The sequence below is a fragment of the Protobothrops mucrosquamatus genome, unplaced genomic scaffold (genome assembly GCF_001527695.2).
Source record: "Protobothrops mucrosquamatus isolate PMUCROS unplaced genomic scaffold, P.Mucros_1.0 scaffold_256, whole genome shotgun sequence".
In the NCBI taxonomy this organism is placed as follows: Eukaryota; Metazoa; Chordata; class Lepidosauria; order Squamata; family Viperidae; genus Protobothrops; species Protobothrops mucrosquamatus.
The window spans coordinates 1765648-1786565 of NW_015386332.1; the positions used below are offsets into that span (position 1 = coordinate 1765648).

The 20918-nt window shown below is 39.1% G+C and overlaps 1 protein-coding gene across 1 annotated transcript in view; it reads left to right on the forward strand.

Annotated features, from left to right (window-relative positions):
- The window catches only part of MYBBP1A (MYB binding protein 1a), a 75191-nt gene that overhangs the window by 999 nt on the left and 53274 nt on the right, over positions 1 to 20918 (forward strand). Inside the window, exons 2-13 of the mRNA XM_029287216.1 lie at positions 3905 to 4003; positions 5823 to 5906; positions 7584 to 7658; positions 7978 to 8085; positions 9124 to 9314; positions 10610 to 10777; positions 12926 to 13043; positions 14369 to 14652; positions 15732 to 15845; positions 16834 to 16959; positions 18001 to 18207; positions 20072 to 20082. Of these exons, the coding sequence (XP_029143049.1) occupies positions 3905 to 4003; positions 5823 to 5906; positions 7584 to 7658; positions 7978 to 8085; positions 9124 to 9314; positions 10610 to 10777; positions 12926 to 13043; positions 14369 to 14652; positions 15732 to 15845; positions 16834 to 16959; positions 18001 to 18207; positions 20072 to 20082 (1585 nt within the window). The remainder of the gene's footprint in view (positions 1 to 3904; positions 4004 to 5822; positions 5907 to 7583; positions 7659 to 7977; positions 8086 to 9123; positions 9315 to 10609; positions 10778 to 12925; positions 13044 to 14368; positions 14653 to 15731; positions 15846 to 16833; positions 16960 to 18000; positions 18208 to 20071; positions 20083 to 20918) is intronic.

Sequence of the window (20918 nt, forward strand, 5' to 3'; positions counted from 1 at the left end):
AAGAGAATGCAAATGGCCCCAAGCCACCCTGGGAACTACAGTGGCTGAGGGTGGGCTACAACCTGGCTCTCCCTACTCCTGTCCAGCACCTTCACCATTGCCCCAGGTCAGATCTTGGCTTGAGAGGGCCTGACATAAACCAATCCAGGGAACACTCCTGGTGGAGACTAGATTAATATTTGGAATTTTTTTCCTACTGCTAGTCTGGTATGCCTGTCTGTCGGTCTATCAAATTTATATTGCCACCCATCTTGCTTTGAAGCAACTACCAGTATATGGAATTTCTCCTTTTGCATGGTTGTCATGGATCTAATGGGGAAATCATCCTTCCAAAAGGTTTCTTTTTCAAACTCTTTTAGGTTCAGTGCCCACTGCTTGGTTTAGTAAAATATAAGGAACATTGTCATCTTCAGTGCATCCTTATATCAATCTTAGAATCAGATAAGCTGCCCAGTATAAACAAAATCAAAAACCTTTAGCAATATCAGAAAAAAAGTCTTTTAAGATTTGTTTCAATTCAAATAATTCATGTGATCAGGAAGATTAAAAATGGGCTGTGGTACAGGTAGTCCTTGACTTAATGACCCCAGTTGAGCCCAAAATTTTTGTTGCTAAGTGAAACATTTGTTAAGTGAGTTTTGCCCCATTTTATGACTTTTTTGCCATAGTTGTTAAATGAATCACTGCAGTTCTTAAGTTAGTAACATGGTTGGTAAGTGAATCTAGCTTCCCCCATTGACTTTGCTTGTCAAAAGGTCTCAAAAAATGATTACATGCTCAGAGACACTGCAATCATCATAAATATGAGTTTAGTTGCCAAACATCCGAATTTTGATCACGTGACCATGGGAAGGCTGCAATGGTCATTAAGTGAGAAAAACAGTCATAGGTCACTTTTTCCAGTGCTGTTGTAACTTCAAACGGAGCCTAAATGAATTATTGTAAGGCAAGGACTACATGTATTAGTTGAACTGGTACTTAATTCTCCTTCAGTCTGAGCTATATAATTTCATTTGGAGGTTTAAAAAAAGTTTTATGAACCGATATTTTAAATTGTCCTTAGAAATTTCAGTAAGATGGAAATATGGTTGGTCTGTAATCTGCATGCCATCCACCATTCAGGTATGAGAATAAGTTTGCTCAGTTTAAGGAATGGAAGATAGAAGAGTTACAGAGAATAAAGTTATCAGCCCTGAACTTTATTGTATTTAGCATTGATTATTCTCTATAATTATATTAGTAATTAAGTTATGATAAAGGAATAGAAAAAAAGTTCCAACTCCTTTTCAACTAAACCCAATATTATGCTTTTTAAAGAATCATATAGGTGATCTGTTCATCTCAGCTCATTAAAAGTGTTGGAGAAATGGTGCGTCTCTAATTTGTTTAATAATAAAGAATCTCATCCACATCATATAAATGCATTCGTATCAGTTACAAAAGACTCTTTAGAAAGCTTTTAAGAATATTGTGAACAGAATTTGGTTTTGTACAGTGAATCTCTCTGAAACACTTTATAGCATATAAATTCCCTTTAATCCATTTCAGTGTGTTATCTAGAAATGACAACAACAATAATTCATTTTGGGATTGCAGTACTTCTTTAAAAATGCAAACCATCTAAATTGGGTTGGGAAGGGTATAAATGAAATGGAATTTGTTTTATCTTTGGTTGCAGTACCCAATTAGTTTTTGATCAAAAGTTTTTGATGAAGTTCAAAAAAACTGTTAAAGACGAATCCCACAGTAGGATTATTATCTTTATATCCTACATCAGTTAAAACATAGATTCAGGCTCCCTTATTAGCAGTCAGATTTGTTTGCATAAGTTGTCACTAGATCAAGGATATTTTAAAATGTGTGAAATTGTTTTGGCACAAGAGTTCAACCAGCAAAAAAAGCATGAAAAATCCCATAATAAATATTAAGTTTAGTCAAATTCAGACATCATATATTAGTTGTGATAATATGCTTTTTTCTTGGTATATTGCTTCCTTTATACACAATGTCATTTTGGATAAATATATTAGATATTGGTAATTAATCTCTATAACTGTTCAATTAAGTCTGTGTTAGCAATTCTGCATTCACAAGTTATACATGGTTTTTTTTTTCTATTTCTCTTTTTGCTGGTCTTCATTTTTTTTTAATTTTTCATTTATCTTTAATTTTCTAATGCTGGCTTTTAAAAAGGTTGTGTCTACCACCTTTCTTTCTTTCTAAACCGTTTATAGGTAATCCTCAATTTATGATCCCAACTGAACCCAAAATTTTTGTTGCAAAGCAAGGCAGATGTTGAGTTTTGCCCCATTTTATGACCTTTTTGCCACAGTTGTTAAGCAAGTCATTGCAGTTGTTAAGTGAATCATGTGGTCATTAAGCAAATCTGCTTTCCCCCATTGACTTTGCTTGTCGGAAGCTGACTGGGAAGGTTACAAATGGGGATCACATAATCCCGGGGACTCTGCAACTGTCATAAATACATGTCGGTTGCTAAATGGCCGAATTTTGATCATGTGACCATAGGGATGCTGCAGTGGTCATAAATGTAAAAATTGGTCATAAGTCACTTTTTCAAATGCTCACTAAAACAAATGGTTATAAGTTGAGGACTACCTGTACTAGTAGCGACAATAAGAATTTTCTGTTTTCTTCTGTGTAACAAAGTAATGTGTTGCCTTTGTGTGTGTGTGTGTGTGTGTGTGTGTGTGTGTGTGTATGCATGTGTGCACTGCCTCCTTGTGTTACACCCAGGGCTTTTTTTGTCATAGAACGCCCAGAACGCAGTTCCGGCACCTTTTTGGGATGGAACCTTGTAGGGTAGGCAAGGCGGGTTGTATGATGTGTGTGAGTTCCGGCACCTTTTTTTTTTTTTTTTTTTTTTTTACAAAAAAAGCACTGGTTACACATATTTGTGTTTGTATATTTATATGTACAAGGAAGTACTGGGTGGGCTACATAAGATCTGCTCTGAGTAGGGGGGGGAGGGGGACTTAAAGTGGAGGTACTGTAACTGAGCCACTGCCTAATTACCTTTCCCATAAGGCTGCATTGGGGAATTTTTTTATAGAATGTCTGTGGAGATTCTTATAGAATGCGTTTCTTGACATTCCCTAGCCAGATTCAGCCCATTTTCTTTGTTAAAGTTTTTGTCTCCAACTCTTGCCACAATTGGTCTGTTCTGTTCAATTTTTGGAGTTATTGCACTGACAGAAAAACAGTTGGAGTCCTGACCCTGTTTACATAATTTATTTCTAACACTCCACTGTATTGAAAAGAATAAAGAAAGGGTTATGATGTGATTAAAAAAAAACGTAACTTAATTTTTTCTCAAGGTCTTTCGTTTCTACCCATATTTTGCAAACATTACTGGGAAGAAGCAGTGGCAAACTAAGCCACTGCAATGCAGCATTTGTAAAACTTGTTTTTGGTATTAAAATAGAATCTTTTCATCTTTTACATAAATCTTCCTCCTGCGTGGTTTCCCTAATAGTGATTTATTGGATGAGCTGTAACATTAAAAGCCAAAAAAACTGTTATGGTGTTGCATGGTCTGTAAACCCAGTTTATGTGCCAATTTATTCTGTATCATTAAAATAACTTCAATCTGTAGAACTTCTACTGCAATATAATATTGGAATTTGCTGTGTCATCTACTCTTGTTTACTTTGCTGCCAAAGCGTGACTCCATCAAGTCATAATAAAAATAAAATAGTATTTCTTGATTTCAGAGTTTATATCCTTTTTTTATTTAAAATATTCAACACAATTGCTACAAACAATAATGATAATAAAATATAAATGGTAGATGTTAAGATTAAAGGGTAACACAGAAGTTTGTAGGATGCAAGTTGGTAATCATTCCCACCTCATTCACCTTGGATATCTTTGTAATTTCTTTTAGGATGATGAGTTTTTAAAGTATACCTTAAAGCGCTTGATTGACGGATTGGGAGCAACTCGAGAAGTGGCCCGTCCAGGATTCAGTTTGGCGTTGGCGCAGGTTGGTGTCCCTTGATGAAGAAAATACACACACACACACACACATTAAATATCATTGACATTTTTTAGTAAAGATGGTAAAAGCTAATATAAACTAAACTAGAAGGAAAAAGAAAAGCTCAAAAGGTACAGGGAAAAGAAAAACAAAAGAGAAAATGAACAAGAAACAAAAAGAATAATAAATAGGGTTCAACCTTCATCACATCAAGCATAAGCTACTACAGTAACTTTTCAACCTCTTTTAAAATTACAAATCCTCTTCTTTCCATAACCTCACCTCATAGACACAGTCCACAAATTGTCATCTTTCCAGTCCTCTTTCAGCAAAAAGTCCATTATGAGTTATCAGAAATATCAAACAGATCGTTTATCCCTGATCAAATAATCCAACTTTATATTCATTCTTTTTGCTCTTCACAGTTTAGACCTTTAAATCATTTCAGTGGCATCGTAGGATTTGATCTGTCATCAATCATTGACATCCAGAAACAGTCTTCAGAGTTTTCACCGGTCTACTTTGTAAATCCTATAGAAAGGCATCATCCAGGATTTCTTGTCATAGCTATTCCATGTCCATATAATTTTCTTGATGTTGTCTTTTGTATTCCCGTTCTGATAATCTCAGTTTTGCTGTCTTCTATCTGTGTCTAAAAGTTATTTTTAAATTTTTTTCTCATCGGATGTTTACCCATTGAAATTTGTATCATTTCTGAGATATTAGTTATTAATATCTTAGTCCATTTTTAAAGGGTTCTTTGAGACAAGTAAAAATTACAACTAACCTTAGCAATTCTAACTGTTTTGTTGCTTGGTCCTTTAGTTCCCTCTAGTGTCCATTTGCAAACTTCATCAAGCCTCAGTTTCTAATATGGGTTTACAGTTCCATTTCAGTCATTTCCTACATATGTATATAATTACTAAATTATATACTTGTTTTTTTCATATCCTACAGCACAAATAACCAATATTCCAAATCTCTCTGATCTCCCAGATCATTTGAAACTTCCTTAAAATCTTTTTTTTTCCTTTTTGCCAATTGTATATTAAACTCTTTAGTATCTGTTTAAAATTCCTTAAATCCAAATAAGATAAAGCTCATTAGGTGTCAAATTAAGCTTCTTCTTTTGAACGTCTCTAATAGCCATAAAAAAGTTCAATTGAACTTTTTCAAATTTGATTAGAAAGTGAATTCAGCTGGCATAGTGTCCTTATGAAAAGGCTCCACTGTTGTTAAAGCAAAGATGTCATCTCCCTTGGATTTTAGTGCTCAAGACCAGGGGTCTTCAAACTTGGCCCTTTTATGACTTGTGGACTTCAACTCCCAGAATTTCTCAGCCAGGCATGCTGGCTGAGGAATTCTGGGAGTTGAAGTCCACAAGTCATAAAAGAGTCAAGTTTGAAGACCCCTGCTCAGCACCATGGGACCCAGCTGTTTTATAGTTCCCTTGTGAGCAGCTGTCATGCAGAGTGCTTGTGGGGATCTCCCATTCTCTCCTTCTCCAAAGGTTAATTCTTTATTCTTCACAGTGGTTGTCATCTCTGCTGTTCTTGGAGACATTTTCAGTCAAGCGTGACTCACTCAACTAGCTAACAAGTTACCAAGCCGGTTGCTTGCTGTAATCTAGTAATATGCGAGCTCAGACAGAACTTTTAGAAGAAAAGAACTCTTTTTACCAAAAAAGATGGGAACTGTAAATGTAATCACAGGTTTGGCACAGGTCAAGTGTAGGAATCAAAAAATATCTTGCCCTTTCAAGACTGGCCCTGTAACTTATTTGAACGTTCTGCAGCTTTCTCTCATTATGTTTTTTCTTTCCAAGGTATTGCAAGTTTTTGAGGAGCTGACTCTCTTGGCAGTTCTGCAACAGATTAAGGAAAAATATGATCTCGGTAGAGTGAAGAAGGTGAGAATGTTGATTTGTTTATAATTTCAGTTTTTAAAAATGTCCACTCATCAAAACTCAAGGAGGCTTAGTGAAGGCTAAAATAATAATAATAATAATAATAATAATAATAATAATAATAATAATAATAATAATAACAACAACAACAACAACAACAACAACAACAACAACAACAACAATATAAAGACTGTGGCAAAAGCAAGCAAGGGTAGTACCAATAGTAATAGGTGCCTTGGGTGCAATCCCAAAACAACTGGAGCACCATTTGAACACCATTGGCATTGACAAATTCGCCATTAGTCAATTGCAAAAAGCGGCCTTACTAGGAACTGCTTCCATCCTGCGACAATATCTGTAATACCATCAAACATCCACATCTGCCTATCCCAGGTCCTTGGTAAGGACTTTATATGTAGACAAAAATGCCAAATCCAGTCTGAATATCTGGCTGACTGTGCGATGATTAATAATAATAATAATAATAATAATAATAATAATAATAATAATAATAATAATAATAATAATAATAATAATAATAATGGCTGACGTAGCACTTCAGATTTTAGGTTGGGTGAGTCATCTACAAACAGATACAGAGACAGGCCATTCTACTTAACCTATCTCTGCCCTGACAGAGAGTCTGAGGGAAGGCCCAAATTTGTCGAAGCTTTTTTAAAAAAGGGTTTTTTTAAGGAATCCCCCCTCTCAAAACTTGGGGAATCAATTATCTAATCTAACAAGACTTAAGTTTGCTTATTGGCCACAGAATAATCACTAGTTGAAGGGTTGTACCAATTCATGGAGGTTGTGGAGATCAGTGGCTCTTAGTTTCGATGAAAATTATGCTGCCTCTGATGGCCATCTGCTGAGAGGCTAGCTGGCTTCCTTGTGCAGTTGGTTGGCCACTGCGAGAATAGACTGCTGGAGAACATGGGCCAAAGGTCCAATCCAGCAAGCACTGTTTATAGTCTTCTGTTCCTATAGTTGTATCCCTGTGCAGTGTGGCTTGCCATAATTTGTCTCCTTTTGTTGCAAATTCTCTGGCATTATTTTCAGAAGTTTTAAAGTGAAACCTACCCTTTTAAAGTATTGCTTTATTCAACCCACAAAAAGTAGTAGAAGTAACACCTCTCAGAAACATCTTAAACCAAATGCAGCATTTTTAGAGATACTATATCATCTGTGAAGTCCAGGAAAAAGGTTGCTTTGTTTAAGGTATGGCTGCCAAATCTTGCTGTTAATTTTTGTTGCAATTGTACATATCTGCATAAGTATTTTGTGTTTCAGAAAGTGTAAAATAAGAAACAAACTGGGTTCTTAAGGCAGCGGCCTCCAACCTTTTGGGCACCAGGGACCGGTTCCGTGGAGAGAGGTTTTTCTTTGGACCGGAGAGGGCGTGATTTCGTGTGCTGCCTGCATCCCTGTAATACTAACTTTTAACCCCACATTTTGCAGCCACAATTTATATTGAAGATCAGAAGTAGGTTGAGATTCTTGGAGAAACTCCAGCTAAAGCATTTGAGCATTTTAGAATAGACATTATCTTAAGGTCAGCTGCTGCCAAGCATTTGTGGCTTAACCTGTGTTAAAATGTCAGACCCTCCCCTTCCAATTCATCACACTTCTGACTATGTTTGTAACCAATATTCCTGGTGTGCTGGCTTTCTGTCATTTCAGAAACTTTTCAGGAATGCTCTGTTTGGAAACTTTTTTGGAGTGCTAGCTCTCTTCCAATCCAGGCGCCTCTCAAAGGTAATGTTACAGAATTATTCCAGGTCTCTCCACATCTTCCCTTCTTGCACTGCTTCTTTGAGTTTTTCTATGCTCTGGCTGGTGTGGTGTCCAGCCACCGTGTTCTTTGATGCCTGGTTTTCTTTTACCACTAACTATTCCAAACACAATTGCTTTCTCCACTGAATTCCCCCGCGTAACATGGCCAAAGTAAGTGAGATGCAGTTTTGTGATTTTGCCTTCCAGTGACCTGTCTGATGTTATCATGATTTGCTAAACGACTTGGGGTTGGCTAGGTTCAACAGGATACACTATAAAGCCTGATTTTTGATCTCTTTAGGATTCCAAGGCTCTCCTTGAGTGCGTCCAGCTTCTACAGAACCTTTCTGAACACTATACCCATCTTAAGGACCTCCCAAGAAAGACATTAGTTGACATTGTTTCTGAGGTAAGGAAGACTGAGGATGGTTGCAAAAAAGGGGTTAAAATACTTGTTAAAAGTATTAGCTTTTGTAAATCATCTCTTTTTAAGGAAAGAAGGTGAAGAATGACCAATTATATGCACACATCATTGCTGCTTCTATTTACAATGTTGAGAAATAAAGGCAAATAATTTTGTAACTGCTGTGGCATTAGCCACCAATGAGAGAGAGGTACCAATAGAAGAAAAAGGTTCAGACTCTTGATCGTTATGTAAGAATACATGATTCCCTTGTTACAGTTTAATTTGTTCTTCCAGATCACAAAACTGTATGCAGTTTAAGCTCAGGATATTTAAAAGGCTGTTTTTCATCTTATATATCTGCCTGCCTTTAATGATCCTTGGCAAGAGATCCTTTAGTCTTGCCATTGTTAACTTTGAAAACCTCCTGGATCAGACCAACACCCATTTTAGTTAAACATTTTGTTTCACATACTGTAGTTGCCAGCTTATACTACTAGGATGCTAATAGACAAGAATAACAGATTTGGAAGGGACCTTGGAGATCTTCTAGTCCAACTCCTGCTAAAGCAGAAAAGCAGAAAACCCTATACCATTTCACATAAATGGTTGTCCAATCTCTTCTTAAAAATCTCCAGTGTTGGAGCACCCACAACTTCTGGAGGCAAGTTGTTCCACCGATTAATTGTTCTAACTGTCAGGAAATTTCTCCTTAGTTCTAGGTTGGTTCTCTCATTGAAGAGTTTCCATCCATTGCTTCTTCTCCTGCCTTCAGGTGCTTTGGAGAATAGGTTGACCCCTTCTTCTTTATGGCAGCTCCTCAAATATTGGAAGGCTGCGATCATGTCACCCCTAGTACTTCTTTTTATTAGGACTGAAAGCCTACTCCTGTCCCATCAGTGACTGCTGACTAGTGAAGTAGCTGATTTCTACTGCGTAACATCATTGATGTAAAGGCAAAATATAACTGTACATAGATAACAAATTGCTGATATATATTGTTCATACTGCAATGTTTTCTCCCTGGGGCATTGCTGTTTCCAGATCCCAGAGACTGTATTTGAAAAGGTGCTTTACAATATCTTGGAGGATGAACTTACTGCAGCTTTCAGCACTCCTGGTCAATTGTACCTCCTGTTGGTGGGCATCCAAAAATTCCCCAAAGTTCTCGGACCAGAGAAGCTGAAGGCCCTCTTCGGCACAACTGCTGTTGTGACGGCACAAAACATCCCCAGGTCAGTAAAACTAATGAAGTTTCCAGGAAAACCCTTTCTCTCTCACCCCATGTATAGCAGATTCCCATCTTCCTATTGAAAGTAACTTTTTAACTAGAAGTGGACTGCAGTACAGTTAGTCCTCAACTAACAGCCATTCATTTAACAACGCTTTAGAGTTTACAAGGGCATGTAAAAAGTGACTTATGACTTGTCCTTGACGTTATAGCTGTTGCATCGTGGTCACATCTGGCAGTTTGAGCACTTGGCGACTGGCTCACCTGTATGACCAGTTGTAGAATCCTGGGGTCATATGATTACCGTTTTACGACCTTCCCAGCCTGACCTCTGAGAAGCAAAATCAATGGGGAAAGTCAGATTGGCTTAACAGTCATGTGATTCACTTGACTGTATGATTCACTTAACAAATATGGTTTAAAAAACTCATAAATTGGGTTGTTACATGATTTGCTTAATGGCCCTCTCTCTTAGCAACCAAAATTCCAGTCCCAATTGTGGTTGTAAGGCAAAGACTACCTGTACTGTACTTGTTTCCAGGAAAAGGGCAATAAGAGAGAAGTAGAGCATATATTTTATGTTTAAATTATCCCAAGAAATATTCCAGTGTTGGGAAAAAATTCTGGTAATCTCTGATTGGGCTTGCACATTGTGGCAAGTTATGGCTTCTTTAACTGTGGTTTACCTAAGTAATCTACATTTGACTGGGTTTATACATTTTGACTTGGCTCTGTGTGTAAATCACTTAGCTGAATCAGGGGTTTTGTTTAGCAGATGCCTGCTTTCTAAATTCTTCCTTATTGTTTTGCTAGGTCTTCTTCCCAGCAATAATGAAGATAGTGTAGGAGATGACCAGGCTGAGCCCGAGGGTGGGGTCAAATGTGTCATCAGTCAGGAGTCCTTTGATGCCCACAAGAGATCTAAGTCCAACCCACCTTGAATTCCTTCTATGCTTAATTCCCACTAATTTCCCTTGGCTGTTAGTAGTTCAGATTAATGTCAAGCACCAGGGAGATTAGGAGATCCAGACAGTTCAAATGAGTATAGAAATTTATCGCAAACTTAAGCACTCTACAAGTATCTGAACTACTAACAGCTAAAGGAAATTTGCGGTAGATAACAGCAGAAGGAATTCAAGGTGGGCTGGACTTAGATCTTTTGTGGGCATGAAGGGACTCATGACTGATTATGCATTTGACCTCTCCCTCTGCTCGGCCTGCTCATGTCCTGCAGATAGATTTCTTCGGAACAATGACAACAAAAAAGAATAATGAAGATTCTGTTGTTTTCCTCATTAGGATTGTGGAAGTTTTGAAAATGGCAGCCAAATCAGAGAGGAAGGACAAAGTTCTTCCAGCTGTAGGACTGGACCTGATAAAAGTGGCGTTGAAAGAAGGAACTTTTGAACTGTTCTGGAAAGAAGCTGTAGAAAATGGGCTACTTAAAGAAAATGTTGGACCCTGCAGGTATGTTGAAAGAACTTGAAATTATCTTTCAGCCTGAAATTATCTCTGCCCATTTGGTTATTTCTCCTGGAGAATGCTGAGTCTCTGAGTAACATAATGAATGGGCATAATACAGGTAAGTCCTCAACTTACATCCAAAATTGAGCCTAAAATTTCTGTTGCTAAACTTCTGTTTTGTCCCGTTTTACGATGTTTCTTGCCGCAGTTGTTAAGTGAATCTCTGCAGTTGTTAAGTTAGTAACACAATTGTTAAGTGAATCTGGCTTCTCTATTGACTTGGCTTGTCAGAAGGTCACAAAAGGTGATCACATGACCGCAGAACACTGCAACCGTCATAAATATGAGCCAAGTGCCTGAATTTTGAACATGTGATCATGAGGATGCTGCAATGGTCATAAGAGTGAAAAACAGTCATAGATAAAGTATGAAATTAGAGTTACTCTTTCTTTTAAATTCTGTGTGTAATTATGACAGGTAGTCCTTGAATTAAGACTTAATGGAGCCTGCTCATTGCAGTTGTAAGTTGTAATGGTTGTAGAGTGGTTGGGTCATACGCATTTTAAAATTGAACAGCAGTTTCAAAAATTGCTTTAGTCATTAAGCGAACTTATTGTTCATTCTGGCTCAGTTTTGTCAAGAGCCGAAAGTGCCAGTTTTTGGCAAAACATTAGAAAACTTGGTCACATGACTGTGGGATGCTGCAAACAACTATAAGTGCAATCATGTTGGCAAGCACCTGACGTCATTAGTTCCCTTTTTCAGATAGGTCATAACTTTGAACAGTTGCTAAATGACCAGTCATAGATTGAAGACTGCCTGTACATATGTTACAGCATCAGACGTACTAAAAATTAATATGTTAACAGTTCCATGCCTTCATTCACATGCTCATACCCCTATTTTAACAATAACATTTATGTTATCAATGAAATGGGTATTGATTCAATTGCAATAGTAACTCAAGGGTTTTATAAAATATGAAGAAAGAAGAGAAACAAGTAACAAAAAATAATGTTACTATGATTCATGTCAAGAGAACAGAACAAACAATTACAAACCATATCAAATATGTAACAGAATGGGATGATTAACCACCTTGCTATAGGGCCTGCTTAAAAAATGAAAATGAGATCTTTATGGATTTATGAGTGTACAACCATATTGGGGGCCATGTAGACATCAAGGAAATGTTCCAGAGGACAGGAACAGAATCTAACTTTATAGTTTTGAAATTACAGTCCTTAGATATTTAGTTGGAAATAAACCTTTTTGAATTTGCTGAATACTTTTTAAAATGTACATAAATTTTCTCGTGTAGCTTCAGTGGTTTTCTGGAGCAGGGCTTTTCAACCTTTTCACAGATTGTACCACTTTTAAGACATGACAATAATGTTTAGCAAGGTGTCAAAAATTTGATGACTAAAAAAAGGGGGGGATTTGGGGTTTTACTGATTAGATTCATTTGTTGTTATAGAAATGGTTAGTTTATAATATTATGGGAAAGTAAAAAGTTGAGGTTCAATGGTAATGCTTCCTTCTACTGCAACAGAGGAAGTCTGTTCTTTTTCCCTTCTCCCCCTCACTTTCCCCCCCTTTTCCTCCTCACTGTGTCCTACTATTTGCTTTTGTATTTTATTCTATAATCTAATAAAATATTACAAATTATAGAAAAAAAGTAAAAAAGTACCAGTTTGAATTTCTTCGGTGACTGTTCCTTTGCTGAATCACTTTCTCTTTGCACTGACAAATGTATGATGAATTTATCCATGTTTATTAATATGCACCACTACCAGCTAGTTCAGGGGTCTTCAAACTTGGCACTTTTAAGACTTGTGGACTTCAGCTCCCAGAATTCCTCAGCCCTCATGGCTGGTTGAGGAATTCTGGGAGTTGAAGTCCACAGGTCTTAAAGTTGCTAAGTTTGTAGACTCCTAAGCTAGCTGGTTGGCCCTTCTTCCTCTCTCCCTTCTGAGCTCTTCCACAGTGTAGTAAGAATGCACCTCCCCAATCCCTTCCCTGTACCCATTCTAGAGCATGTTCAGTCTGGCATTTGCTCCAGAACCAGTGCAGAACACCTTATTTACTTGTCCCACATTTCTGTTGTGGAGTTTTGATTTCCTTTTGACCCAAATATCTGTTTTCCTTCAGCTACATGTGTTTTCGATTACTGGGCAGCGTCTTCCCACTTCTTTCTCTAAGCCAGCTAAAGATGGTTCTTCAAGGTGAAACTATGCGTCAGTATGGCTTCCACGTTGTCACAAGTAAGGTAAATACGTTGTTGCAAGATCTCAGTGAGATTTAAAATTGTAGGTAGAATATCCCAGGTTCAGTCCTCAGCATGTCCCATTCACAGAATCTCAGCGAGAAGAACAGAGATTGTGATGGACAACTGACCACAAGTTGGTACCCAGAAACCTGAGATCAGTGGCAAAATTTCTGACTTTCAATAGAGAGACCTAGAAAAATAAAGATTGAAAAGGGTGAATTCAGTCTTCAAGTGAGGCAGATTTGTTTCCACCTTTACCTGCCACAAATCCTGCTCAAAAGGGTCAAATGTTCCTCCTGCTAATGACATCATTGTGTCACTGAACAGGTTTCCTGTGGTCTTTGTAAACCAAGTAGATAAACATCTGCTACTGACTGGCAACTACTTCCATTCAATGGCTGTAAAAATTCCTAGCTTGGAACTGTAGATTCTCTTCTATAACTGGCTGGTTTTCATGAAACAGAAAGAATATTTTCATGAAGGAATTAACTGAACTTAACTGAAAAACAACCTGTTCCCATTGCTATTTAGAAAACCTAAATAGCAGTGAGTTTGATGTGGGAACTGTTTTTTCATTTTATGAAAATTGGCTTTTTATTCAATGGGCTTCAATTTTGATGATAAGAAGTTTCCTTTCTACTCGGCCAGGCCATTGGTCTGACTGGCTATTGTTGGTGAACAGCTGCTCTTCTAGTTTCCATTAGATGTGTCCTTTTTTTGGTGTACCTGAGGATTGAACATAGAGCCTTGCCAAGAACTATGCATCTTGCCTAAGGGAACTGCTTTAGTTAGGTCATTTTAGTCAGAGTTGTTTTACTAGCCAGCTTTGTTGGAATGTGTGTTTGTAATTCCCATAATTGTCAGCTAGCGTGATACAGAGATTATAAGAATTATAGTCTAAAATATTTGGGGACCAGATGATATATAGGGCATATTTCTACTTGTTTTGACAATGGTTCTCTCCTTCCTTTTAGAAAAGCTGTTAGGATATCTTTTCCCACAGCATTCAGGTCCACTTGAGTGGAGTCCCCTTTTAGTTGTTCATTTATCCTGTTTATTCACCATTACAAACACACTTGTGTCTGTGTGTGTCTGTGTGTTTCAATGATATGGAGTTATTTTTGTCATTGTTTATTTTTGTTACACATTGCCCAAAGTGTAACCCTGCTTGAGTTGGGTAGCCTTATAAATGCATGAAAGTGAATGAATGAATGAATGAATGCTCATATTGGAATATGAATATGAATGAATGAATGCTCATATTGGAATCTTTAGTCATTAAGCCATAGCCCTCTTGGTAGTCTTCACCCATCTGTGTATTTCAGCTGCCTGACAGGTTTAAATTTGCCCCAGAGATGGACTTCTACGTTGACTTGTTCCTAGAGGGATGCACCAGCCCTGAGAAGCAGCTGGCAATGATGGTTGCCTTCTCTACGCTCACCAACCAAGGTTATCCAGTTGTGCCCACTTTCTGGAAAGTGGTGAGGCATCTTCTTCCCACTGCTCTGCTAAAGTACATCGACTGGCTGAAGAACATGTTTCTCAATCCAAACCTGGACTGCTGTGTGGATTTTGCCACCAAGAGGCAGAACGAGAAGACAACGAGTGGGTGAGTCTCTTTTTCCCTTTGGGATGGTTGGAAAGTATTCATTGCAGAATAGGCAGCATTTGGAAAGCTTGGCTGAAGGTTGTAGCTTTATCTAACACAGTGGTTCTCAACCTGTGGGTCGGGACCCCATTTGGGGTCGATCGACCATTTCATGGGGGTCGCCAAGCAAGGCTGTCCGCCATTTTTTTTGTCCGCCATTTTTTCCCCTTTTCTGGCGGGTGCCTTACCTCCCTTGGGCTGGGCCAGCTGGTGGTCGGCCTGCTCCGTCTCTGCCGCTTGCCAGCTACGCCTCGGCCGATGCAGGGGGAGGAACCACGCATGCGCGGCGCTCCTGGGCAGGGAAAGTCCTCGACTTACGACCGGTTGGGTAGTCCTCGACTTACGACTGGTTTAGTCCTCGACTTACGACCGGTTTAGTCCTCGACTTACGACCGGTTGGGGTCACGGCATTAAAAAGGTTGAGAACCACTGATCTAACACACTGTGCCCCAGTTTCAATACAGTTGCCTGAATTTTATCCCTCTTAGCATTTGGTATAAGGTAATAAAACCTCAATTTACAGACTTTTAGTTAGTAGACTCTGGATATAATGAGCTATATTTCTCTCCAAGTATCCTCCAAACTAATGGACAAGTCAGTTGCATCTGAAATAATCTAACTGAGCAGTTAAATGTACATTAATTTAATTTTAATTTTACAATTGGGATATTGGCATCAGTTGTGTAAGGATACTATTATGCAAATTAGGTAAGATAATGAAAATATTGTAAATCACTGTGATGAACATTTGAGAGTACCAGATGCCCCTTTCCCCAAATGGTTCATTAAAACCAAGCCCCATAATACGGCCCATTATTAATAGTTACTCTTTTGTATAATTAAAGGAGATAATAGATGTTAGCTTCATTGCTGTCCTGTAGGCTTTATTATCTTTTTCATGGTATCAAATTATTATAAAGTATTAAAATTGCTTAGGCAGGTGCTCGAGGACGGGCAATATATTTAAGATTTTTAAAGAAATACATGATAACATGGAAGAGCTGTTAATGTCATTGTGCTGCTCTCTTTTGATTGATCAGCGTAAGTGACCACAGCATCACACGCCTAAGGAAATGGATCATCGGCCGCCTCATCGGAATTGCCGAACACCCGCAGGTCAACAAGGAGGATGAGCTTGTTATGGACATTTGCAGGTAAAGGAAACAACATGAGTGGCTAGGTGCATTTAGAGGAGTTGAGTAGCGGTCAAAAAAGTAACAATGGTAACCTTGTAGATCAGGGGTCTTCAAACTTGGCCCTTTTATGCCTTGTGGACGTCAACTCCCAGAATTCCTCAGCCAGGCACGTGTCATTTCTCCTTGTCAGGATACAGTTGGCTTTAAATATTTCTATTATTTTATTGGCTAAGATTCAAAGAAAAGTCACGGACAAAATGTGAAAATTACGGAAAAAAGAAACTAAAAACTGATTTTTTCAAGCTGGCTGTGTTTTCACTCTCCTAAATAAGATGCTATAAACAGAATCTAATTTCTCTATTTGGCAGCTTTTTTTAGTTTTAGGCACCTAAAGTGGGCAGTAATACGTGTTTTCTAAAAAATGGTCAACATTTGCATACTTGTAAATCATATAAGGTTTAAATGATTTCATCCCCAGGATCTTGAAAGAGCTGCTGTATAAATGCTGCAAACTGACAAGGTTTAATGATCTTGTGAGCGTTTGATCATTTTTATCTTACATCATTTAATTTTAGGGAATGCTGGACACATTTTGGGAACATCTTCAGTGCTGTGCAGCTTTGGCCATTATTTTGTCAGCCTCTGTTACAAACTGTCTCATTTGCAGGATGGATATTTTTGTTCTGGTTTCTAGCTTACAACAAATGAGGATATGAAACGAGTTTTCCAAACAAAACTCAGTATTTTTGTATCCCTAGCAAGTCTTTAGAGATTCTGACAAGTTTTTTTGGATTGGATTAAGTTCTAAGGACGTCTGTTTGATTTGGGTTTAACACGTGTGGTTTACAAACCATGAAATATGGCTGAGGGCTGAGTAAATCCAGCTGGTTTATTTATTCACAACCAACCATGATTAAACATTGCATGGCAGATCACATAGTAGGAGCTGTTTCTCTTTAATTTAATTACGACTAATTTCTTTTAATGAAGACTCTCACTCTTCCAGATTCTGCTTTTTTCATGCTTTTTTTGAGACCAAGAAACAATTCCCGAAGATAACAGAAACAAAAAGTTCTCCTATGGTACCTCTGAATGAACAGTGTCGAAGAGTAGCTGCAGACTCATTTTTCAGGTATCAAATGTGGTTTTTGTCTTGCTTGGGTCACTGGGAAGACTGATATTACTGGGTATTTTAAAATGTAAAAGAGTTGTGTTAGGGCTGGGAAGAGGTTTTAAAATCCCACTGAGCCATGAAGATCAGTGGGTGGCTTTGGGGCAATCACTCCCTGACTGATCTGTTTCACAATTCGGTTGTGGGGAGGAAAACTTAGGGAGGAAAAGCAGGACATGTATGTTACAGAAATGTACAAAGGTGTTTTGGATTTAATTTTTTAATGACACAGCATGAGGTTTTAGAATCTTTTCAATTTGTAGTTTTGGATATTGTTCTTAGCTATTGAGTATTCTGCTATGTGGAAACATAGAGTATAATAGCAATAGCAATAGCACTTAGACTTATATACTGCTTCATAGTGCTTTACAGCCCTTTCTAAGCGGTTTACAGTGTCAGCTTATTGTCCCCAACAATCCTCATTTTACTGACCTTGGAAGGCTAGAAGGCTGAGTCAACCTTGAGCCAACGAGGATCGAACTGCTGGCAATCAGCAGACTCAGCCTGCAATACTGCATTCTAACCACTGCACCACCACAGCTCATAAAATGTGTAAACAATGACCATAGATGATAGTAAAGACACAACAATTATAAAACCAGGAGAAGTACATTCATTCCTTCTCATAGTGAGTTGAAGTAGTAATTGTCAAGAATACTGTGGCAAAAAATGAGGTCCCTGAAAGATGAAAGATGATATGTGCTAGTCTTAGGGTATATGAAATACAAAAATAATGTTTTAAAAGAACAGAACTATTCCCCGCTCATCCAGTAATGTACATAATGACCAATGGAAATATAAAAATGGAGGGTGAGTAAGATTATAGAATTCTCTGTTGGAGAAAATGGCTCTTTTATTATTCCTGAACCAAGAATGTTTAGATCAGAAGAAAAATCACATGGCAGTATTTGAACATTTTGAAGCACGTATTAGCATCAGCTTGAAATTCAGCATTGAGTCTTGTATGGTAGAGCAATTTTTTAATTGCTATTTTCTTTGCAGTTTGCTTCAGCATTTGAACATAATGCCTGCCCTGGGAGACTCAGCTGAAGCAGAGGAAATGAGGAAGAAGCACCTCCACGGTTTGACAGCTAGTGGAGACCCCTGGATCCACTGTGTTGTGCAATACGCCAACCTCCTCCTTTCTCACCAGGAACAGGTTAAGATGGTGGTTCCATTTAACGATGAAGAACGACAGGCTTGGGACAAGTAAGTTTCCTTACATAACAGGGACCGCCAATTTATTTGGAATTTTGCAAGGATGTTGTTGGCTGTCTCAGACAAAGTGGCTACCTTGGTGACATTACAAAGCATCAGATTTTTAGCTGTGTATCTTATCCTCTACACCAGTGGTGGCGAACCTATGGCACACGTGCCAGAGGCGGCACTCAGAGCCTTCTCTGTGGGCATGCACACCTTTCCCCGGAGATGGCAACTGTCCCTCTTCAACCAGCTGCCCGCTAACTTGCCAAGGTCCCACATGGCTGGATGCATCCCAGCACCCATGTGCTCGCTGGCCTCTGTGTGCAGGGGCCGATGGTGTCAGGCAGCAGCCGCCCCAGCCCCTGCCTCACCTTGACCTGTGACAATGGCACCCCCACCCTGCCTCGCCTCACCTTGCCTCACCCCACAGGACGAGCCTCCTGCCCACCGCCCCACCTGCCAGAGACCCCGTGGATCTCCTCCAACCCTGCCCGGCCCCCAGAGGCGTCCCTCCCCACGAGCAACATTGAGGTGATCACGCCCACCTTGGCCACACCTACCCAGTCTGCCATGACCACCACAGCCACGCCCACCCAGTGGGCCACGCCCACCTGGCACCCGGTGATAAGTGGGTTTTGGGTTGCAGTTTGGGCACTCGGTCTCTAAAAGGTTCGCCATCACTGCTCTACACTCTCTTCCCTGATACGGCCATGTATTTTTCTTACTATTCTTGGCAGCTAGTAGAATTTCAGATGAAGTTCTGAACTGTAGCCTTCTATCATCCTTACTTTCTAATAAAAATTATAGGATCTCTATAGGATCTAGAAATATTCTGGAAATAAAGATAATACCGGAGGCTGGTGCTTTACATATTTTTTTACATCTCTTTTTACATTTCCCTTTTTTAAGAAATTTAAGGACTAGTTGTTTTTTCTCAAAGGGTGCAATAAGTCAGATAGGGCAGGAGGACTGGCAGGTGTCAAAGGAGATACCTGTAGATTTACTCCCAATTTCACATCATAGATACATGAATATAAGGTCTTTATGACAAGTCAATAGCAATAGGAATGACCCCTTGCAAGGAACAACTGGATTATTGAATTAGTTGGATGGTATCACATGGGGTTGGATGGTACCATTTTAGTGTGCTTAAAAGAAAGTGAGAATCACAGTAGAACAATCTTCCTTTTACAGGTAGTTCTTTGATTAGTCCTGATTCAGTGACTGTTCAGTTATACCGAAGCTGAGCAAGTCATACTTACGGACTAATCCTCAAAAGTTCTAGCCATTACAGCATCCTTGCAGTCATGTGATTGATTTTGGCACTTGGCAACCAGCTTGCAATTATGATGGTTGCAGTGCCCCGCGGTGACACGATCCCATTTGTGCTGCCAGCTTCCAACAGTGGGAAAGCTGGCAGGAAAATGGTGATCGTGTGACATCATGCCTAACAGTGTTGAGAGATTCGCTTAATGGTAATTGAAAGTGCTGGAACTAATGTCATTATGTTGCCATTGTTAAGCAAAGACTGCCTGTAGGGATAAATGAAGTCCCTGCATGTAAATATTGGCCATTTAAGTAGGAAGATTAGCCTGTTCCAACTTCTCCAATACACTGAGGCTTTCCTGTTGTTCCATCTTACTCTTCTTCCTGATTACCCAGGATGATGTTGGTGGGTGGGACTGAAGGCTTAACCCTTTGCTCGCCAACAGTATTCTCGTTTGACTTTGCTGAGTGTTTGTAACTTGTTTTCCACAGCTAGCTCAGACATTTAGGGCAAAGTTGCAATCCTTTGCTATCCTCATGAAAAGGGAAGAAAAGGCTGGGCCTTTGTGCTGATTCTGTTTAATTCATTGCCTTTGTGTCTTAGCTTTACATGGTGTGTGTGTGTGTGTGTGTGTGTGTGTAGAGAGTTTCCTCCTTTAAATTCCTGGGAGTCTACCTCAGTGAAGATCTCACCTGGAAAATCAACACAACCCAGGTGGCCAGAAAGGCCCAACAGAGACTCCACTTCCTTAGGGTCTTGCGAAAGAACAAAGTGGAACAACGACTGATGACCTTCTTTTACCGGTCCACTATAGAAAGCATCCTCTCACATTGCATTATGGTGTGGTATGCTGGCTTTACAGGCACGGATAGAAAGACACTACAAAGAGTGGTGAGCACAGCACAAAACATCCTCTGATACCACTAGATGCCATCGCTAGGGCCCGCTGCCTTAGAAGAGTGAGGAAAATCCTCAGGGACGACTCACACCCTGGTCAGCACTTCTTTACTCTCCTACCATCGGGTAGGAGATATAGAAGCATAGCCAGCCCTACACCAACAGGCTGAAGAACAGTTTCTACCCATGGGCTGTCAGACTCCTGAATGGAAAGTAACTCCATGTATGATAGACTTGCGGGGCCGGCGCGTTGTGCAATACGTTCACATGGTGTAATAAGATTGTGTGTTTGTTGTCATTGTGAGTTGTGATGGGGGGGTGCATGAAGGGAGGCTCAGCCAATCTCATTGTACACATTTATTTATTTATTTATTTATTTTTAAGACTTATATGCCGCCCTTCTCCCCACGGGACTCAGGGCGGCTCACAGCATATTAAAACAACATAATACATTTCCCCAATAAAAGCCAATTAAAAACCAAATATTTGTAGCTGTGTCTCTTATTAAAATCATTAAAAATTATCCCTATTTAAAATTCACCCTAGGTCAGTC